Below are 16215 nucleotides of genomic sequence, written 5' to 3'. Positions count from 1 at the left end.
CAGGGAACTCCCCTCCTGCAGGGGTTTTATGAGAAATTGTCGAGATAATGTACGTATGTCATAGGCCCTCCACAAGTATGGATTCCCTCCTTTTTCTCTATAAACTGGAGACCCTGACCTGTTAAGAGTTCCCTGAGGAAACCACCAAATACTTGTGGAGCTTCTGCTTTAGGGATGAGACGTTGGGCTCAGCACTTCGGGAGATATAAAGATTATTTCCCCCATTTAGTGGCAATGATGACCCTAACACTGTGGCCACACCTCACCCCAGGCTGCCAACAGAGGAAAGGGGAGGCCCAAGTGTCTTTCCCGTTCCTGTTTCCCTCCAAGAAGGAGCTGGCTCCCACTGCCCTCTAATTGTCTTCCCCCTGCTTAAACTTCCTGAGCACTTGTGGCTTTGATTTCTCCCCAACCCTCCTCCTTGACTCCCTACCACTCGCTCTGGCCTTTCCGCACTTCTCTCTTACTTCCTTACCTTTGGGTGTGTGGCTGACTGAATAAGCCCAGTTTCCCTGACCCCCTGCCTTCTCAAGGAGAAGCTCAAAGAAGGAACCCATTAGTCAGGGAAGAGGTGTGAACTGATAGGTCAGCATGAGTGAGCGAGCAAGGCATGTTCATTTTCATAAAGTTTCATAGTTAAAGTAAGATAATTTGCAGAGGTGAGTACACATTCTTGCATAAATCACAAAAATGAATACCAACACAGTTTACTAGATCAAAGACTGGATTTTCAGAGAACTGCTTCAAGAATTCAAACAGAATGGCTTGCCTCAGTCTGTCACTGAAGTACAGGATAATTTACCTCCCTCTAACAAGATCACAGGTCTTGGGGCAGCCAAACACAGACAGAATGATATAAGCAAAGGCAGTTACCGCTCTCTCTGGCTTTAAGAAACCTGGGGTGAAACTCCAAATCCAGATGTTTTTAAAAATCACTTCAAAATAGCTACACTTTAATTATCTGGACTAATTTTTAGAAGGTAGTTGTTAGTGCTGCAAAGTCCTAACTATAGGTTTTCAATTTTAAATAAATATAAATTTACTTTCAAGGACAGCCAGTATTTCAACCTGTTTTTTTTTTTTTAATAATGCTGTTAATAAAATTCATACTGGGGCTTCCCTGGTGGCGCAGCGGTTAAGAGTCTGCCTGCCGATGCAGGGGACACAGGTTCATGCCCCAGTCCAGGAAGATCCTACATGCCACGGAGCGGCTGGGCCCGTGAGCCATGGTCGCTGAGCCTGCACGTCCGGAGCCTGTGCTCTGCCATGGGAGAGGCCACAGCAGTGAGAGGCCCGCGTACCGCCAAAAAAAAAAAAAAAAAATTCATACTGGATCTGTTTCAATAAATAGATAAGAACAGTTGTAATCAGCACTGCTCTCACTGGTTGGCAAAGAACTGCTACTAAAGGCCTTGAAGAATGTTTTAAGTAAGTTACAAATTCTCTTTTGAAATCATGATTATGCTTTACTTGCTTGGCAAGCTTTGCTTTGATGGTCTAGTTCTGACAAAAATGAAAATTGAGAATTTGCAGAGTTTAAATAAAAACAGAATTACTATGAAGGACTGGGAGGCAAGTCAAGAGGCATTTTGATGTGGACCATTTTTAAAGTCTTTATTGAATTTGGTACAATATTGCCTCTGTTTTACATTTTGGCCTTTTGGCCATGAGGCATGTGGGATCTTAGCTCCCCGACCAGGAATCAAACCCGCACCCCCTACATCGGAAGGTGAAGTCTTAACCACTGGCCCACCAGGTAAGTCCCAATTTTGAAAACTGCTGGCCTAATGTATACCAAGGCATTAGATACTTTCTCAGAGAATAGTACCAGACTTCATGGCCACCCTCAGCAAAGCCTGCCCTGAGAACTTCATGAGGAGGGAGGACCCTGTTTCCTCATATTAAATGAGGTAATGCTCTGAGCCTCCCTTTCTTTTTTAAGCCTCTGGCTTCTTAAGAGCAGTCATCTGGAGGGAAATAGTACCGAATGGGGAGTTAGGATACTGGGTTCCCATTCCAGTGAGGATACCTTCTGGCTGTCCAACCCTGGGCAGGATATTTCTCCTTTTTGGGCCATCTGCAAAAATGTACTAATTGGAAGTCGGCTGACCAGATCAGAGAAACAACAGCTGTGCTGGGCTTGACAGAACGGAACTCATTTAGACACAAGACATTATCAATGAATGTTACCACTACACAGAACATTTGCATGATTAGTTGGACTCTGTCATTTCCGCCAGAGATGGGAAAGGACCTGTCCAAGGTCACATAGTTAGAGGCAGAACTGGATTAGAACCCAGGTTTCCTGACTCTCAATTCTATGCTCTGAACACCACACATACCTCAAAGTCCTAAAGGAAGTACATTTCATCTCCTTGTATCACACATCTCTGAGACACGTTGCTGAGTTTGGTCTCCATCCTGCCCACTCATCAAAACTGCACTGGATTAAGCAGCTAAATCCTTCCACTCTTTGCATGCAAAATTCTGCTCACACTAGTGGCCTGAGATCTGAAACAGGCAGGCTATGAACCAACTTTTGCCCAAACTCACCCTTTAGGAGCATGAGAGAAATGGGGGTCTGCGTTCCCTAGGGAACCCTCACTTTGGAGTCTCAAGGAACAAAATACTTGGGGATGAATTTTTAGAGATCACTTTCCCAATTAAATTTCACTATCCAGATTATTGAATCATGCAATGAATTTAGCAGGAAGGTCCCTCACAGGGGCAGAGAAATTCTTGGAAAGGAACTATGGGGTCAGAAGAATGCCCCAGAGTTGGAGCTCTCAGTCTCCAGTCAGCACAGAGAAAGGGCTCTGCACTCACGGCTGGCTTGTCAGTGGATGAGTGGAGCTCCCATCTTCAATATTTTAAAAACAAAACAAAACTCAAAAAGCCTCCTCCTTCTCAGATCCTAACCAAACTACCAGCCCCTCCAGGCCTGGAATGTGAATAAACAGGATTAAATGAAAGTGAGGGTGCTAGATAAACCCTACACACCATGCCCATTTTATCATTTTTCCCTGCCTGATATCTCCTTGGACATTCTCCAAAGCCCAGCTCAAATGTCATTTCTGAAGACCCAATCAGAACAACCCGGGTTCATCCTGGCCCCACCATCTATTTGCTGTGTGACCTTGAACAAGTGGTTTAACTTCATTAGGCCTCAGTTTCTTCCCTTGCCAACGGGGGATCCTAATAATAACCATTTTATAGGACGATTAAGGGCTGACCCAAGTTCACTCCTGAAAAAGCCCCAGCATAGTGCCTGGCAGAGAACAGGACTCTATAAATATTGAATGCATTGCAAGGGAACCAGAACACTCACTCATCTCTTGAGGTCTGACCTAGCACTTTCCATTCTTCAGTCCCTGGCTTTCCCCCACCCCTTTTGCCCAAAAGGGGGCAGAGAAGCCTGAGCCAACCTGTTCTTACCTTGCTAAGGTCCCCTAGGGCCATGACCTTGGCCACTGGCCTCCTGCTGAGCTGCTTCTTCACCCAGAGCTCAAGCTGTTTGTTCCACTTCATGGTGAACACATAGAGGGCATAGGCCAGCAGAAGCAGCAGGCTCTCCCACCAGACAATGAGGCTATCCAGGAAGAAGAGGATGAGCATCATTAGGTCAAGGATGTAGAAGGTGATGTCACGGAACAAGGGCCACCAGGTGAGGTTGAGGATCTCCCGGGAGAAGAGGGCACAAGTGCCAATGACAAAGAGGATGTTGAACACCGCAGAGCCCACTATGGTGCCGATGCCCACATTGCTATGGGAGATGAAGATGCCGATGAGGGAGGTGAAGAGCTCGGGGGCAGAGCCTCCAGCAGCCATGAAGGTAGCACCTGCCACATCCTCAGAGATCTGCAGCTTGTCTGTGATGACACCCAGGGCTGGGACAAAGTACTCGTCACAAACGATGGCCAAGGCTACAAACACATACAGCATGCCAAAGATGTGCAGGACCACCCAGCCCTGCCTCCGCTCCCTCACACTGAACAGGTCTCGGGGGTACTCTGCCTTGGGGTGGAGGTCTGGCTGCCCAGAAGGCAGTACTGAGGGACTGGGAGTCTCTGGCATCCCAGCTGTTGTCAGACTGGGGGAGGGGACAGTGGACGAGACTGGGACTGGCTCCACAACCACACAGTGATGGACCTGAGTGGTCGGACTTGCCCTGACCCTGGGAGTTGCTGGAGTGGTGGGTGCTGGTGAAGGGTTCTTCACCAGCCCCCAGAAGGTGGCTGAGGATATTCCAACGGTCGGTGCACTGGTTCTGGACGAGGGATTCCTAGCCTTCCACGCAGCAGTAGAGGCTTTGGTTTCTGTCGTGATGCTTACTGCCACCTGCCCCTCAGAGGTGGCTGCGGTGTGCTCCAGGACTGTTCCTTGGGGTGTTGTCAGGCTGTTTTTTCCCACTAACCCCCGGTGGTTGGTTGAGCTATTATTGTCCACTCTTCTGGTGGTAGTTAGGGTCTTCTCTTCTGCCACATTCCTTGGAGAAGTCAACATGTCAGTTTCTAAGTCATTTATCAGGAAGGGTAGGCTGTTATCAGTTACTCCCTTGAGAGGAGTTGGGGTGGTTTCCCCCAATACTCTCTTGGAAGGGTTGGTCTCCAGTATTTTGTTGGTTGTCATAATTTCACTGTCTTTCACTGTTGCTCTGGGGGTGATCCCATGGCTCCTGGTCATTGTCATGAATGTGGATGGGGCGTAACTGTTCACCATCCTACCAAGTGGGGATGGGGTGTATTTCCTCACCTTTCCCCTGGCTTGAGTTGGGCGGTAGCTCTTCACTTCTCCCCTGCGTGTTGCTGGGGTATAATTATTTACCACTGGTCTGCCTGAAGTTGGAGGGTAGTGATTCAGTGCTCCACTGGGTGTGGCTGGGGTGTCTTCCTTCACTTTTTCTTTGCGGGCTGCTGCTGGGCTGTCGCTGCTCTTGGGTGTTGCTGGAATGACGTTGGCTATTCTTCTAGGTATACTGGGGGTGTTCTCCATTGTTACACCAGGTGTTGTTCCATCTCTGCCTACTGTGGCTTGGGGTGCCCATGTCTCAACCTCCATCTCAGGGCTAGATTTTGGAGGGTCACTGCTCACCATCATCATCTCATTGTTGGAAAGGTCCCGGCTGGCTAGTTTTACAGGGTGTTGGGAAGAGACTGCTGCCCACAGTGAGGGGAGCCCCCGGGGGCTCCTCAGGTACTGGTAGGTGGAACCCATGATCAGCATTCCCAATAGGAAGAGGAGGCGCCTCCAATGAAGCCGCTTTGGCCAGAGTAACCGTCTCTCCTGCACTCCCATCCTGATCAATTTTCCCATGATGGCCAGTTATGCCTGGTTACAGAAGGCCTCTCATTCTGTCCACTGAAAGATGGGGGCTGCTCTGGGATTTAGATTAGAAATCAGAGAAGATTTCTCCATGAAGCCCAGCCAGGGGGTAACCACAAACCTAGAAAGAAGAAAAAAGAAGAGGTTATTTGCTCCTAAAAAGAGAGCTGGGATCCACCAAACCCTCATCTGGAAGAGTGACTATTCACACAGGGGCCTTTGTAGTGAAAGGCAGTTGTTTCTGCTGGAACAAAACAACCCCTGCCCCCTGCTCCAGGGGGCAATGTCTCCTCATGGGAAAAAGAGCATCTTGGGGTCCTCTTTGCTGTATAGGCATGCCAGCAACCCAGGTTCCTGAGCTGGGTCTACCCAGCCCTCCTAGGGATCCTTGCAAGAGGTCTGCCCACACTCTGCAGGTCCAGTCAGAGTTGCTGGGAGCTCAGTCATCTGTAGCTGGTGTCCCAGGCCACAAATCTCACCTTATCCAAGGCAAAAGGGAAGTAAGGAGATATGATTTTAAGCTTTAGACAGAAAGGGGCAGTAGTGGAAAGCAGTACAAGGCTCTATGTGTTTTTACTGGACTGATTTTAAAATGATTCCACCATCATTCAGAGAGGACAAAGCTTAAAATTTAACGTCATGAAGCTTCCCAGACAGTGTGTGGTGTCATGGGAGGAACATGGGGAATAGAGTCAAAGGCTAGGTTCCCAGATCTGCTGCTTACTAGCTGTGTCACCCCGGACAGGCTGAACCTCAGTGCTTCATCTGTAAAATGGGCATGATAACATATGCACTGATTATGCAAAGATTATCTCTGAAAGGACATCTGGAAAAGGGAAACTAATGGTCAGGGATCAGAGGGAGACTTACTTTTCAGTATATCCTATTGTTCAGTCTAACTGTTTAACCTTTTTATCCTGTGCATTGTATAATATTTTAAATTTAATTTCATAGAAATAATAATAGTAATAACAATACCCATCTATGTAAATAGTAATAACAATAGCTATGTCACAGGAATGTTAGGAGAGTAAAAACACATCTGGTCTGGGAAAAGCATTGTACAGAATCAATGCCCCGTAGGGGTTAGTTTTACATAAGGACTCAGGAGGGAAAAACATTTAAGGCCCTCAAAGAATTCTCAATTTATAAAGAAGGGCAGAGAAGCCCAGCCCAACTAAATATGAAATCTCTAATCAATGTCCACAGGTTATTACAAAACAATAACTAGAAATGATCAGTTTTGCATAAGAAGTAATATATTACAAGTTAGATGAATAACCCATAGAATCTTAGGTCATTAAAGGTGGAAAGAATTACTGACACTGTTTAATGCAACTCCCCATTTGAGACATGAAGAAACTGAGGTCCAGAGACATGTGACTTCCTCAACATCACACAGCTAGTGAGCAGCAGTGCAGATGAGCTTTCTAAAGTCCCAGTCTTTCCAGCATACCACACTAATTAGCAATGCAAATACAACTGTCTTAAAAAGCAAAATAAGTATGGAATAAGTGAATTTCCTTCTTTGTCCTTGATTCCTATCATTGTCTTTCCACCATCTCCCTGTCTATCTAACCCTCGCCATATACTCAACACTCTGAATCTCCAAAAGAAACTTTGGAGAGTATCTCTTTCTGGTGTGCCACTGTTATGTAACAGAGCTGAGCTGGCACCCCAGCTGATCCCTCCTACCTAATCACATCATTTACCTTCAAACCTGGACATCTGGGTATCTTCTCAGTTCTGGAAACTTGTCAGAATCCAGGGTCTCAAAGAGTGAGTCTGAAGCTGTACAGCAGGGAACACCCCATCTCCTGCTCCCAGCTCCCCTATGGAATCCTAATTCAAGGCAGGGTCAGGTATGAAGGGCATCTCAGGGGAAGGATATCCAATCCCTGCTAATCCCCGCCTCTAAGAAGCTTATCAGGGCATTGTACAAGTTCTGGGTCCCACTGTCTCTGCCAGAGCCTGAGAGAGTAGACCTTCCCCCAAAGACAGATGGATTCTCTGTGGGCCCCTCCATTCAAGGGGGAAACTGGGGGAACTTCTCAAACTAATTTCTAAGCTCTGAGAATGAGAGATGATCCACAGTTTCCGGAAAGATTTGGAAAGATTCTGAAGGCACTCTGTGGGAACCAAGAGAAAGTGCCTGAGGCTTAAAAGATCAGAAGACCTCAGTTAGCACCAGGCTCTGTTTGCTACTGTGTGATTCTAAATGTAATTTAAATGTAAATGGAGAGATAATAACACCTGTCCTACCTATTTGAAGGGTGGATGTGACAATCAAAGTTAAAAATAAGGGAATATCTACTCAATTTTGCTGTAGAACCTAAAACTGCTCTAAGAAATAAAATCTATTTTTAAAAATGAGGGAATGTGAGAGAAATACTTTACAAACTTCAAAGCATTTCACACATGAAAAATATTTTATTAGGCCTAAGGGAAATTCTTGAGGGAGAGGGCACTGACAGATCTCCCCAGTGCAGGCTGGGACATACTGTCAACTGAAATAAAATACACAACCTAAAAGTAAATAAAACCAAATGTTTTATTTGGGGCATTACTGAGGACTTAGGCCTGGAATACAACCTCTCAGATAGCTCTGAGGGACTGTTCCAAAGAGGTAAGGGAGGAGCCAGGATATATAGGAGCTTTTGCCAAAAAACCCCAGGTAGTCAAACACCAAAATATTACTGCTAGTTAAAGAAAAATCAGACATCTCAAGTTGAGTTAACTGATTTTCTATATATGGGACGATGCAAGAGTCTGGGCTTAATGAAATTATTCCTTTGATATGCACCTTACTTATGGGGGTGGGGGCAGCTTAAGTGCCTGATGGCTTGATGGCCACAACATGCTTTGCTTACTGATATGGCAGGTGACATTATTTGTCCACAGCACTTCCTCTTGGTCATAAATTCAACCAACATTTGGGAGGCATTTTATGACCAATTTTGTCTCATGGCTCTAGGAAGTGGTTCCTGGATCAGGCAAAGATTCTGTTGATAGGCCACTCAATGTGCTACTTTTTGGATCAGGCCCTATTGATAATCTAAAATTCTCTGGAATAGGCTGGCGGTCCAGTGGTTAGGATTTGACGCTTTCACTGCTGGGGACCGGGTTCGATCCCTGGTCGAGGGACTACGATCCCACAAGCCGCATGGCACAGCCTAAAAAAAAAAAAAAAAAAAATTTCTCTGGATCTCCTGTCTTACTAGTCTATTATGATCCAGGAAATATTTTCTGCTTCTTCCCATACCTAGAGTTGCACTATTACGATTATTCTACATAAAGTTTTACAATTTAAAAGATCCATTGTTTGGCCACTGACGAGTAGTATTTTAATAGCGACTCAAACCAGTAAGATGCAAGGGGCATCCCCATAAGAGAGTGCAAAAGATGTAGCCTCCACAAAATCTAGAAAGTTTACTCCCAAAAACAGTCTAAGAAAGTAAAGGGCCTTCATTGTACAGGTGGATGCAATGAAGGTTAAGATGACAAAGGCCCCTTCTTGGCTGGGACCCCTTATGACAAATTTCCCTGAGAGCTGGCACAGCCAGACCAAAAACAACAATAAAAAACTGCTCAGAATCCCAGTCTATTCGACTGGCTGTCAAATGTACACCATATGTGTACCGCCCAGATGGCAGAGACCAAGCTCTCAAAACACACACACACACACACACACACACACACACACACACACACACACACACACACACACACACACACACACACACACACACTCTAAGAATATCAGGTAGAACCTTCACATCTCAAAGACACAAGGAGAGAACTGCAAGTTCTCCCTAGAAGGGCTTTTATTTCTTTAAGGTCAGAATTCTGAAAAAACGTTTTATCAAGCTGGCTTTCTCTAACTTAACTGCTTACACAATAAAAAGCCCCATATTGGCCATTTTCAGGGAGAGATTTCCTTTAATTCCCAATTAAGTAAGTACTTGTAGCTAAGTTTGTATATACATAAACCTGGCTGGGGTATTAGTTGGAGGCTGGCTTTCTGATGCCCCTCATTTAGGAAAGATGTTAGGCCAGTCTCTTACCTAATCACCCAGTTTAGACAGCTCAGTGTCACTCAACTGAGCAACCTAGTGTCTTTCAACCAGGCTCCCCTAGTATCTTTCAGCTGGGAGGTACTTTTTCCCAATGTCTTTCAACCAGGTCCCCACCCCACCCCATATCTTTCAACTGGGTAGCCAGGTACCTATTGTACACTGCCAATTAAAACTCAGGAACATCAACCAATAATCGGGAGATCTGAGAACCAGGAGAGACTCACCCAAATTCATCTGGACTCTCCAAGGAGGCGAATGGGCACAAGAGGCCTCTGCTGGTACCAAGGCTCTGGTTCCTCCTAGAGTTCAGGTGACGGAGGGAAGTCTGCTCTGGGTCCCTTTAAGGTCACCCAAACTGTCAACTGAAAAAAAAAAAGCACAACCTAAAACTTGAGAATTATGTTTTATTTGGGGAATTACTAAGGACTTAAGCCCAGGATACAGCCTCTCAGATAGTTCTGAGGGACTACTCTGAAGAGGTAAGGGAGGAGCCAGGATACACAGGAGTTTTTGCAGAAAACCCAGGTAGTTGAACATCAAAAGATTACTGCTAGGGCTTCCCTGGTGGAGCAGTGGTTGAGAGTCCGCCTGCCGATGCAGGGGACACGGGCTCGTGCCCCGGTCCAGGAAGATCCCACACGCCGCGGAGCGGCTGGGCCTGTGAGCCATGGCCGCTGAGCTGAGCCTGCGTGTCTGGAGCCTGTGCTCCGCAACGGGAGAGGCCACAACAGTGAGAGGCCCGCGTACCGCAAAAAAAAAAGATTACTGCTAGTTAAAGGAAAATTAGACATCTCAAGTTAATGAGTTTAGTGTTTTTCTATGTATGGGAAGATGCAAGCATCTGGACTTAATGAAATTATTCCTTTGATATGTACCTTAAGTATCTAGGGCCAGGAGCCTGTTTATCTCCATCCTGAGTTCCCCTCCGGCTGCACCACTGGGAGGGAGTGTGGGGCAGCTGTAGTGGCTGATGGCTTGACGGTCACGTCATCCTTTGTTTACTGATATGGCAGGCAACATCCTTTGTCCACAATCCCAAGATACCTGAGGAATTGTGCGTCTAGCTCATGGCCGGAGCTGACTGATATGGGAGTGGAGCAAGGCAGTGGGGGCGGGGGGTGTCTCATGATCCTACCCACTCACCTGGAAACCATTTCAATCATTCAGCTAACTCTGCCTGATACTTACTGATTGCTCCTCTTTCCCTTCTCTGTTTCCCCCAAGGTACAGGGATAGCATGCTGCTTTGATTACTTCCATCTGAAATATCAGGTAATCCCTCACAGCTTCATCCCTGCCCTATTTCACCCTGAGTGAAGGTACCCAGACCCCTCTGCTGAAGCACACAGTGGCGCTCACTCTCTGTGGAAGAGCTGTCTTCATCTCTGGGTGTCCAGGGGTCACTCTGGGTGTTGTAAGCCTGGGTAGAGGGGCTGACCTCTGCTAGTTACCACATCGTTGCCTCTTAAGAGTGCTGCAGGCAAAACCAGATCTAGTTACACCAACTGTCTAACACAGTCACAGTTTGGTTCAGAAAGATGGAAAAAGGAACCCAATTCATGAGGGGAAATTATGAGTGATCTTTTTTTTTCTAGAATAATTCCTCTATTTTTACATTATATGTGCAATATAGAAAATTCAGGAGAGGACTTCCCTGGCAGTCTAGTGGTTAAGACTCCACACTTCCAGTGCAAGGGGTGTGGGTTTGATCCCTGGTCGGGGAACTAAGATTCTGCAGGCCGCCATGTGGCACGGCCAAATAAAAAGAAAATTCAGGAGAGGAAAAATACTCAGAAAAGGATTCCTTTCTCTCATACACTCCTAACTGTTACCAAGGAGTTCTTTCTAGCGTCTAACCTAACTCCCAACTGTTGGGGGCAAACCTGGTTCCTTATGTCTTGTTCTCATGGGGTTATGGCACACTTTGAAATTCAACAGGCTATAGAAAAGTTTGCTGCTCAACCAAGAGTGGAAGCATTGTCTGTACCAGTGGTGTGAGTTTAGGCAAGAATTTAACTTCTCAATGACTGTAAAATGAGGGTGATAATGACACTACTTGCTTGGTAGGCTTATTGTAAGAATTAAGTTATATGTTAATATGTAAAACACATTAACAGTGGTGGTACCGTTGTTGTTATTCTGCTTTTGGAGATCATAGTCAGACTGTGTTGGTGGGAAGCAGATCTCCATGCATTCCATTGTGACAACGCTTTACTGTGTAATAACCTGATTAATGTTCGCATTAATCTCTTACTAGCAGGTGAGCTCCTGTCTTAATCACGGCTGAAACCCCAGAGTCCAGAACGGTGTCTGGCACTCAAAAAATTTATTTGTTGGGGCTTCCCTGGTGGTGCAGTGGTTAAGAATCCGCCTGCCAATGCAGGGGACACGGGTTCAAGCCCTGGTCCAGGAAGATCCCACAGGCTGTGGAGCAACTGAACCCGTACACCACAACTACTGAGCCTGTGCTCTAGAGCCCGCAAGCCACAACTACTGAGCCCGTGTGCTCCAACTACTGAAGCCCACGTGCCTAGAGCCCGTGCTCTGCAATGAGAAGCCACCACAATGAGAAGCCTGTGCACTGCAATGAAGAGTAGCCCCCTCTCGCCACAACTAGAGAAAGCCCCGCGTGCAGCAACGAAGACCCAATGCAGCCATAAATAAATAAATAAATAAATAACTCTGTGCCTCTGTTTAAAAATAAATAAATTAATATATTTGTTGATGGACTGAAAATGTACATCCCAGTGAGGAGATGCTCAGAGATGGAGCACCTGAGCTACACATGTGTGGGGTGGGGAGATGCCCACTCATAAAGGCTCACGGCCTTTCAGAGATCAGACTGCTGGAGAAAGACCAGCACCACCAAGGAGGGGAAGCTGATCTGCTTTTTCTATAAAGTTGTCTTATTTTATCCTCTCCCTGGAACAGGGTGGCAGGACAGGTGAGGTAAATCTAGCTGTGACTCTCACAATAATATCGGGGGCTGAGGAAGGCAGGGCTTTGGGGCTGGGCAGGATGGCAGGTAGGCCTTTCCTCTCCCACCCTCTGCAGCTCAAGGCCTTTCCCATGGTTCTATTAGAACAGGAGGGAGAAGGAATTAGGCTTTGCACCTGACACTAAGGGTTTGTGGTTGAGGCTGGTTTATTTCTGGGCCTACCTCAGGAGTTGATATCGACCCTACAGTTGCATGGTGGAATTAGACAAGATTTGGCAGGGGGTGCAAACTCCAATGCCTTCAGGGCCTGGGTGGATAAAATTAAGCTAAATCAGCTCTATTCAAAGTCAGCGGAGAGTAATAAGGGCTGTGTCTGGACAGAGAATGAATGACCCATCTATAAGCATTCCAATGTAAAACAGTTTAAAAATATTAAAGGCAAACAAAATGGGGCTAGGGGCTGAATTTGACCTTCTAGTACTTTGCAAACTCTAATAAAGTAACAAATCTGACCAGGAGCAAGTCTCCAAAGGTCTCTCATTCTCAGGTTCCTCACTTATAAAACCAAGAATGACGAACTTCCTCATGGGGTTGCTCTAAGAGGTACAGTGAGAACTTGTGTGGAAGCACTTGGATCTGTCAGATACTGAACTGTGTCATAGTTCGAGAGCTTTTGTTTATATTGTTTTAATTGTTTATATTATATCATTTATAGGATTTCTTTTAAATGACTGTGCAGTTGTCACTAGTGGAAATGAGCAAAATAAGCCCCCAAACATCCCATGACATTTCATCTCTCCAAGCCAGTGGCTGGAGCCATACCTGAAGCAGGGAATTGCAGGGGGTGACACTTCATTTTGGTAAGTAGTTCAGAGACAGGGTTTTGGCTTCACAGTCAGGTACCCATCCCGAAGGGCCTGGGGTCTAGAGGAGAGATCAGACAGGCTCTATCAGAGGGCTTCAGTGTGGCCATGCAGGAATCCACACAGTACCAGAACAATTAACAACTCCTCTCTAAGTGAGTGTGAAACAGCCCACAGAGTAAAACTCACCCTGTCAAATCTGATTTTACAAAGGAATGTCAATTGAAGCAATAGTGAGGGGTTTTTTTTTGGCTTATCAATTAAAAAGGACTAAAAAATTTAATATCCAGTGCTGGTGAAGACACTGGGGATAGAGGGTAAATCTGATACAGCAGCACAGTGATGCTGTTAAACTGTAAGTGAGATCATGGTCTCTATACTCCAAACTTTCCAGTGGCTTCCCACCTCAGAGGAAAAGCTCCAACGATGGTCTGCCAGCATTGCTTGTAGGGCAAAAACTGAAATCTATCTAAACATTGATGGAAAACTGGTTACATAAATGATATCACATCTTTCCAATAGTCAATTACATAGCAATTAAAAGGAATGAATATACACACTCACACACACACACACGCACATAGGTAGAAACAACTTTGCAAAGACTATGTAAGAATAGCTGTACTTTTGTCACCAGTAGATACAGAATGAATAAAACCAACCAAACAAAAAGACCTGGTACTTCATCTCTCAAACCCAGTGGCTGGAACCATTCTTGAGGCAAGGAGATATATGTGGTTACTTCTAGGAAAAAACTACTAATTTCTCACTTCATGTACTTTGAAACTGTTTGAATTTTTCCCATATAAATGAATTACTTTTATAACTTTTTTAAAACTAGTTTTGTTTTGCTTTATCTGCTTTTTCATTGAAATATACTACCAAAGTTGTAAGAGGGTGAAGAGTGAGCCTGGCAAGACAGATGCAGGCCCAGATCATGAGAGGCCTTTAAAAATTTAGAGTTTACAACATTTTTCAAAGGAGAGGGGGTCCTAAATAAAGAAGTTCAGTTCTACTTTCTTAGACAAATGTAGTACCCACCAAATTTTCTGTTTTCTCCCTTTGACCTTTCTTCTAATAACCTCTCTTCCTTCCCTCCTATCTTCTTTCCACAAATGCATATCGAGTGTCACGTGCCAGACCCTGAGGATCCAGTGGTGGATAAGATTCACCCCTATTTACAGAGCAGAGATGAAGTTAATTGAAACTGGAATTGTACAAAATCGCTTCTTTGTTCAATGAGTCTTTCCATTATTTTAGACTGGGGAAGCTCTGTGGTTTTCTCAAATGCTGTGGAAAAGACTGAAGGAGGATTGAGAGGGAGGTCAGAGTTTCCTCATCAAATACGTTGCAAATGAAGAAAGACATGGAGGAATAAACCTATAGATTAAGAGATTTCAGAGATATATCAAGAGATTGCAGTGATATTTATGAGACAACTGGATATTTGAAAGCTGACTGGGTATTTGATGATATTAGAGATTTATTGTTAATTATTTTAAATGTGACAATGGTAGTGTAATTGTTGTGGGTTTAAGTCTCTCTCTGTCAAGAGAATGAGAAGACAAGTCGGACTGGGAGAAAATATTTGCAAAATACATGTCTGATAAGGGACTGTTATCCAAAATACACAAACAACACTTAAAACTCAACAAGGGGGACTTCCCTGGTGGTCCAGTGGTTAAGAATCCACCTTCCACTGCAGGGGGCGTGGGTTCTATCCCTGGTCAGGGAACTAAGATCCCACATGCAGCCAAAAAATCAATCAATCAATTAATCAATCAATAAAAGATGTTTAAAAAAAAAAACTCAACAAGAAGAAAACAAACAACCTGATTAAAAAATGGGCAAAAGACCTGAACAGGTCTTTTTACCAAAGGCGATATACAGATGGCATGTAAGCATATGAAAAGATGTTCAACATCATGTAACACTAGGGAACTGCAAATTAAAACAACAATGAGATACCACTATACAGCTATTACAATAGTGAAAATCCAGAACACTGACAACATCAAATGCTGGTGAGAATGTAGAGCATTAGGAACTCTCATTCACTGCTGCTGGGAATATATAATGGTACAACTACTCTGAAAGACAGTTTGGCAGTTTCCTACAAAACTAAACATATGCTTACCATACAAGCCAGCAATCTCTCTCCATGGTATTTATTCAATTGAGTTGAAAAACCTATGCCCATACAAAGCCATGCACAAGGATGTTTATGGCAGCCTTAGTGATAACTGCCAAAACTTGGAAGCAACCAAGATATTCTTCAGCAAACTGTGGTACTTCCAAACAGTGGAATATTATATAGCACTAAAAAGAAATGAGCTATCAAGCCATGAACAGACATAAAGGAAACTTAAATGCATATTACTAAGCAAAAGAAGTCAATCTGAAAAGACTGCTCACTGTATGATTCTAACTATATGACATTCTGGGAAGGGCAAACCATGAAGACAGTAGAAGATCAGTGGTTCCTGGGAGTCATGGGAGAGGGAGGGATAAGAAGAGCACAAAGGATTTTTAGAGCAGTGAAACTACTCTGTATGATACTACAATGGTAGATACATGTCATTATACATTCGTCAAAACCCATAGAATGTACAACACCAAGAGTGAACCCTATAATAAACTATGGACTTTGGGTGATATTGATGTGTCAATGTAGGTTCATAGAGTATAACAAATGTATCACTCTGGTGCTGGGATGCTGATAGTGGAGGAGGCTGTGTGTGTGCGGACAGAGTATTTGGGAACTCTCTGTACTTTCCACTCCACTTTGCTGTGAACCTAAAAGTGCTCTAAAAATAAAGTTTATTAATTTAAAAAATCCTTCTCTTTTAGAGATACATAATGAAATACTTATGGACAAGATGTTACGCTACATAATGAAATACTTATGGACAAGATGTTATGCTATCTGTGATCTGTATCAAAACAATATGTTGGGGAGAAGTGGGTAGGGGTATAAATGGAACAAGACTGAGAATTGAGTTGATAGTAGAAATAGG

The 16215-nt window shown here is 44.6% G+C and overlaps 1 protein-coding gene across 3 annotated transcripts in view; it reads right to left on the bottom strand.

Moving 5' to 3' along the window:
• SLC24A1 (solute carrier family 24 member 1) overlaps positions 1 to 13431 on the bottom strand; it is a 36858-nt gene extending 23427 nt beyond the window's left edge. For 2 of the 3 annotated variants that reach the window (XM_067751014.1, XM_067751032.1), the window contains exons 1-2: positions 9623 to 10006; positions 3436 to 5443 (exon numbers count right to left, since the gene is read on the bottom strand). In XM_067751014.1, coding sequence (XP_067607115.1) covers positions 3436 to 5313 — 1878 coding nt within the window. In that variant the 5' untranslated portion in view covers positions 5314 to 5443; positions 9623 to 10006. Of the gene's footprint in view, positions 1 to 3435; positions 5444 to 9622; positions 10007 to 13157 lie in introns of those variants that run through there. The other variant, XM_067751024.1, reaches the window with a different exon arrangement.
• Between the last annotated feature and the right edge of the window lie 2784 nt (positions 13432 to 16215).

The sequence above is a fragment of the Pseudorca crassidens genome, chromosome 1, assembly GCF_039906515.1.
Source record: "Pseudorca crassidens isolate mPseCra1 chromosome 1, mPseCra1.hap1, whole genome shotgun sequence".
Taxonomy (NCBI): domain Eukaryota; kingdom Metazoa; phylum Chordata; class Mammalia; order Artiodactyla; family Delphinidae; genus Pseudorca; species Pseudorca crassidens.
The sequence above is the reverse complement of the archived record's forward strand: the minus strand, read 5'-3'. Positions and strand labels throughout refer to the sequence as shown.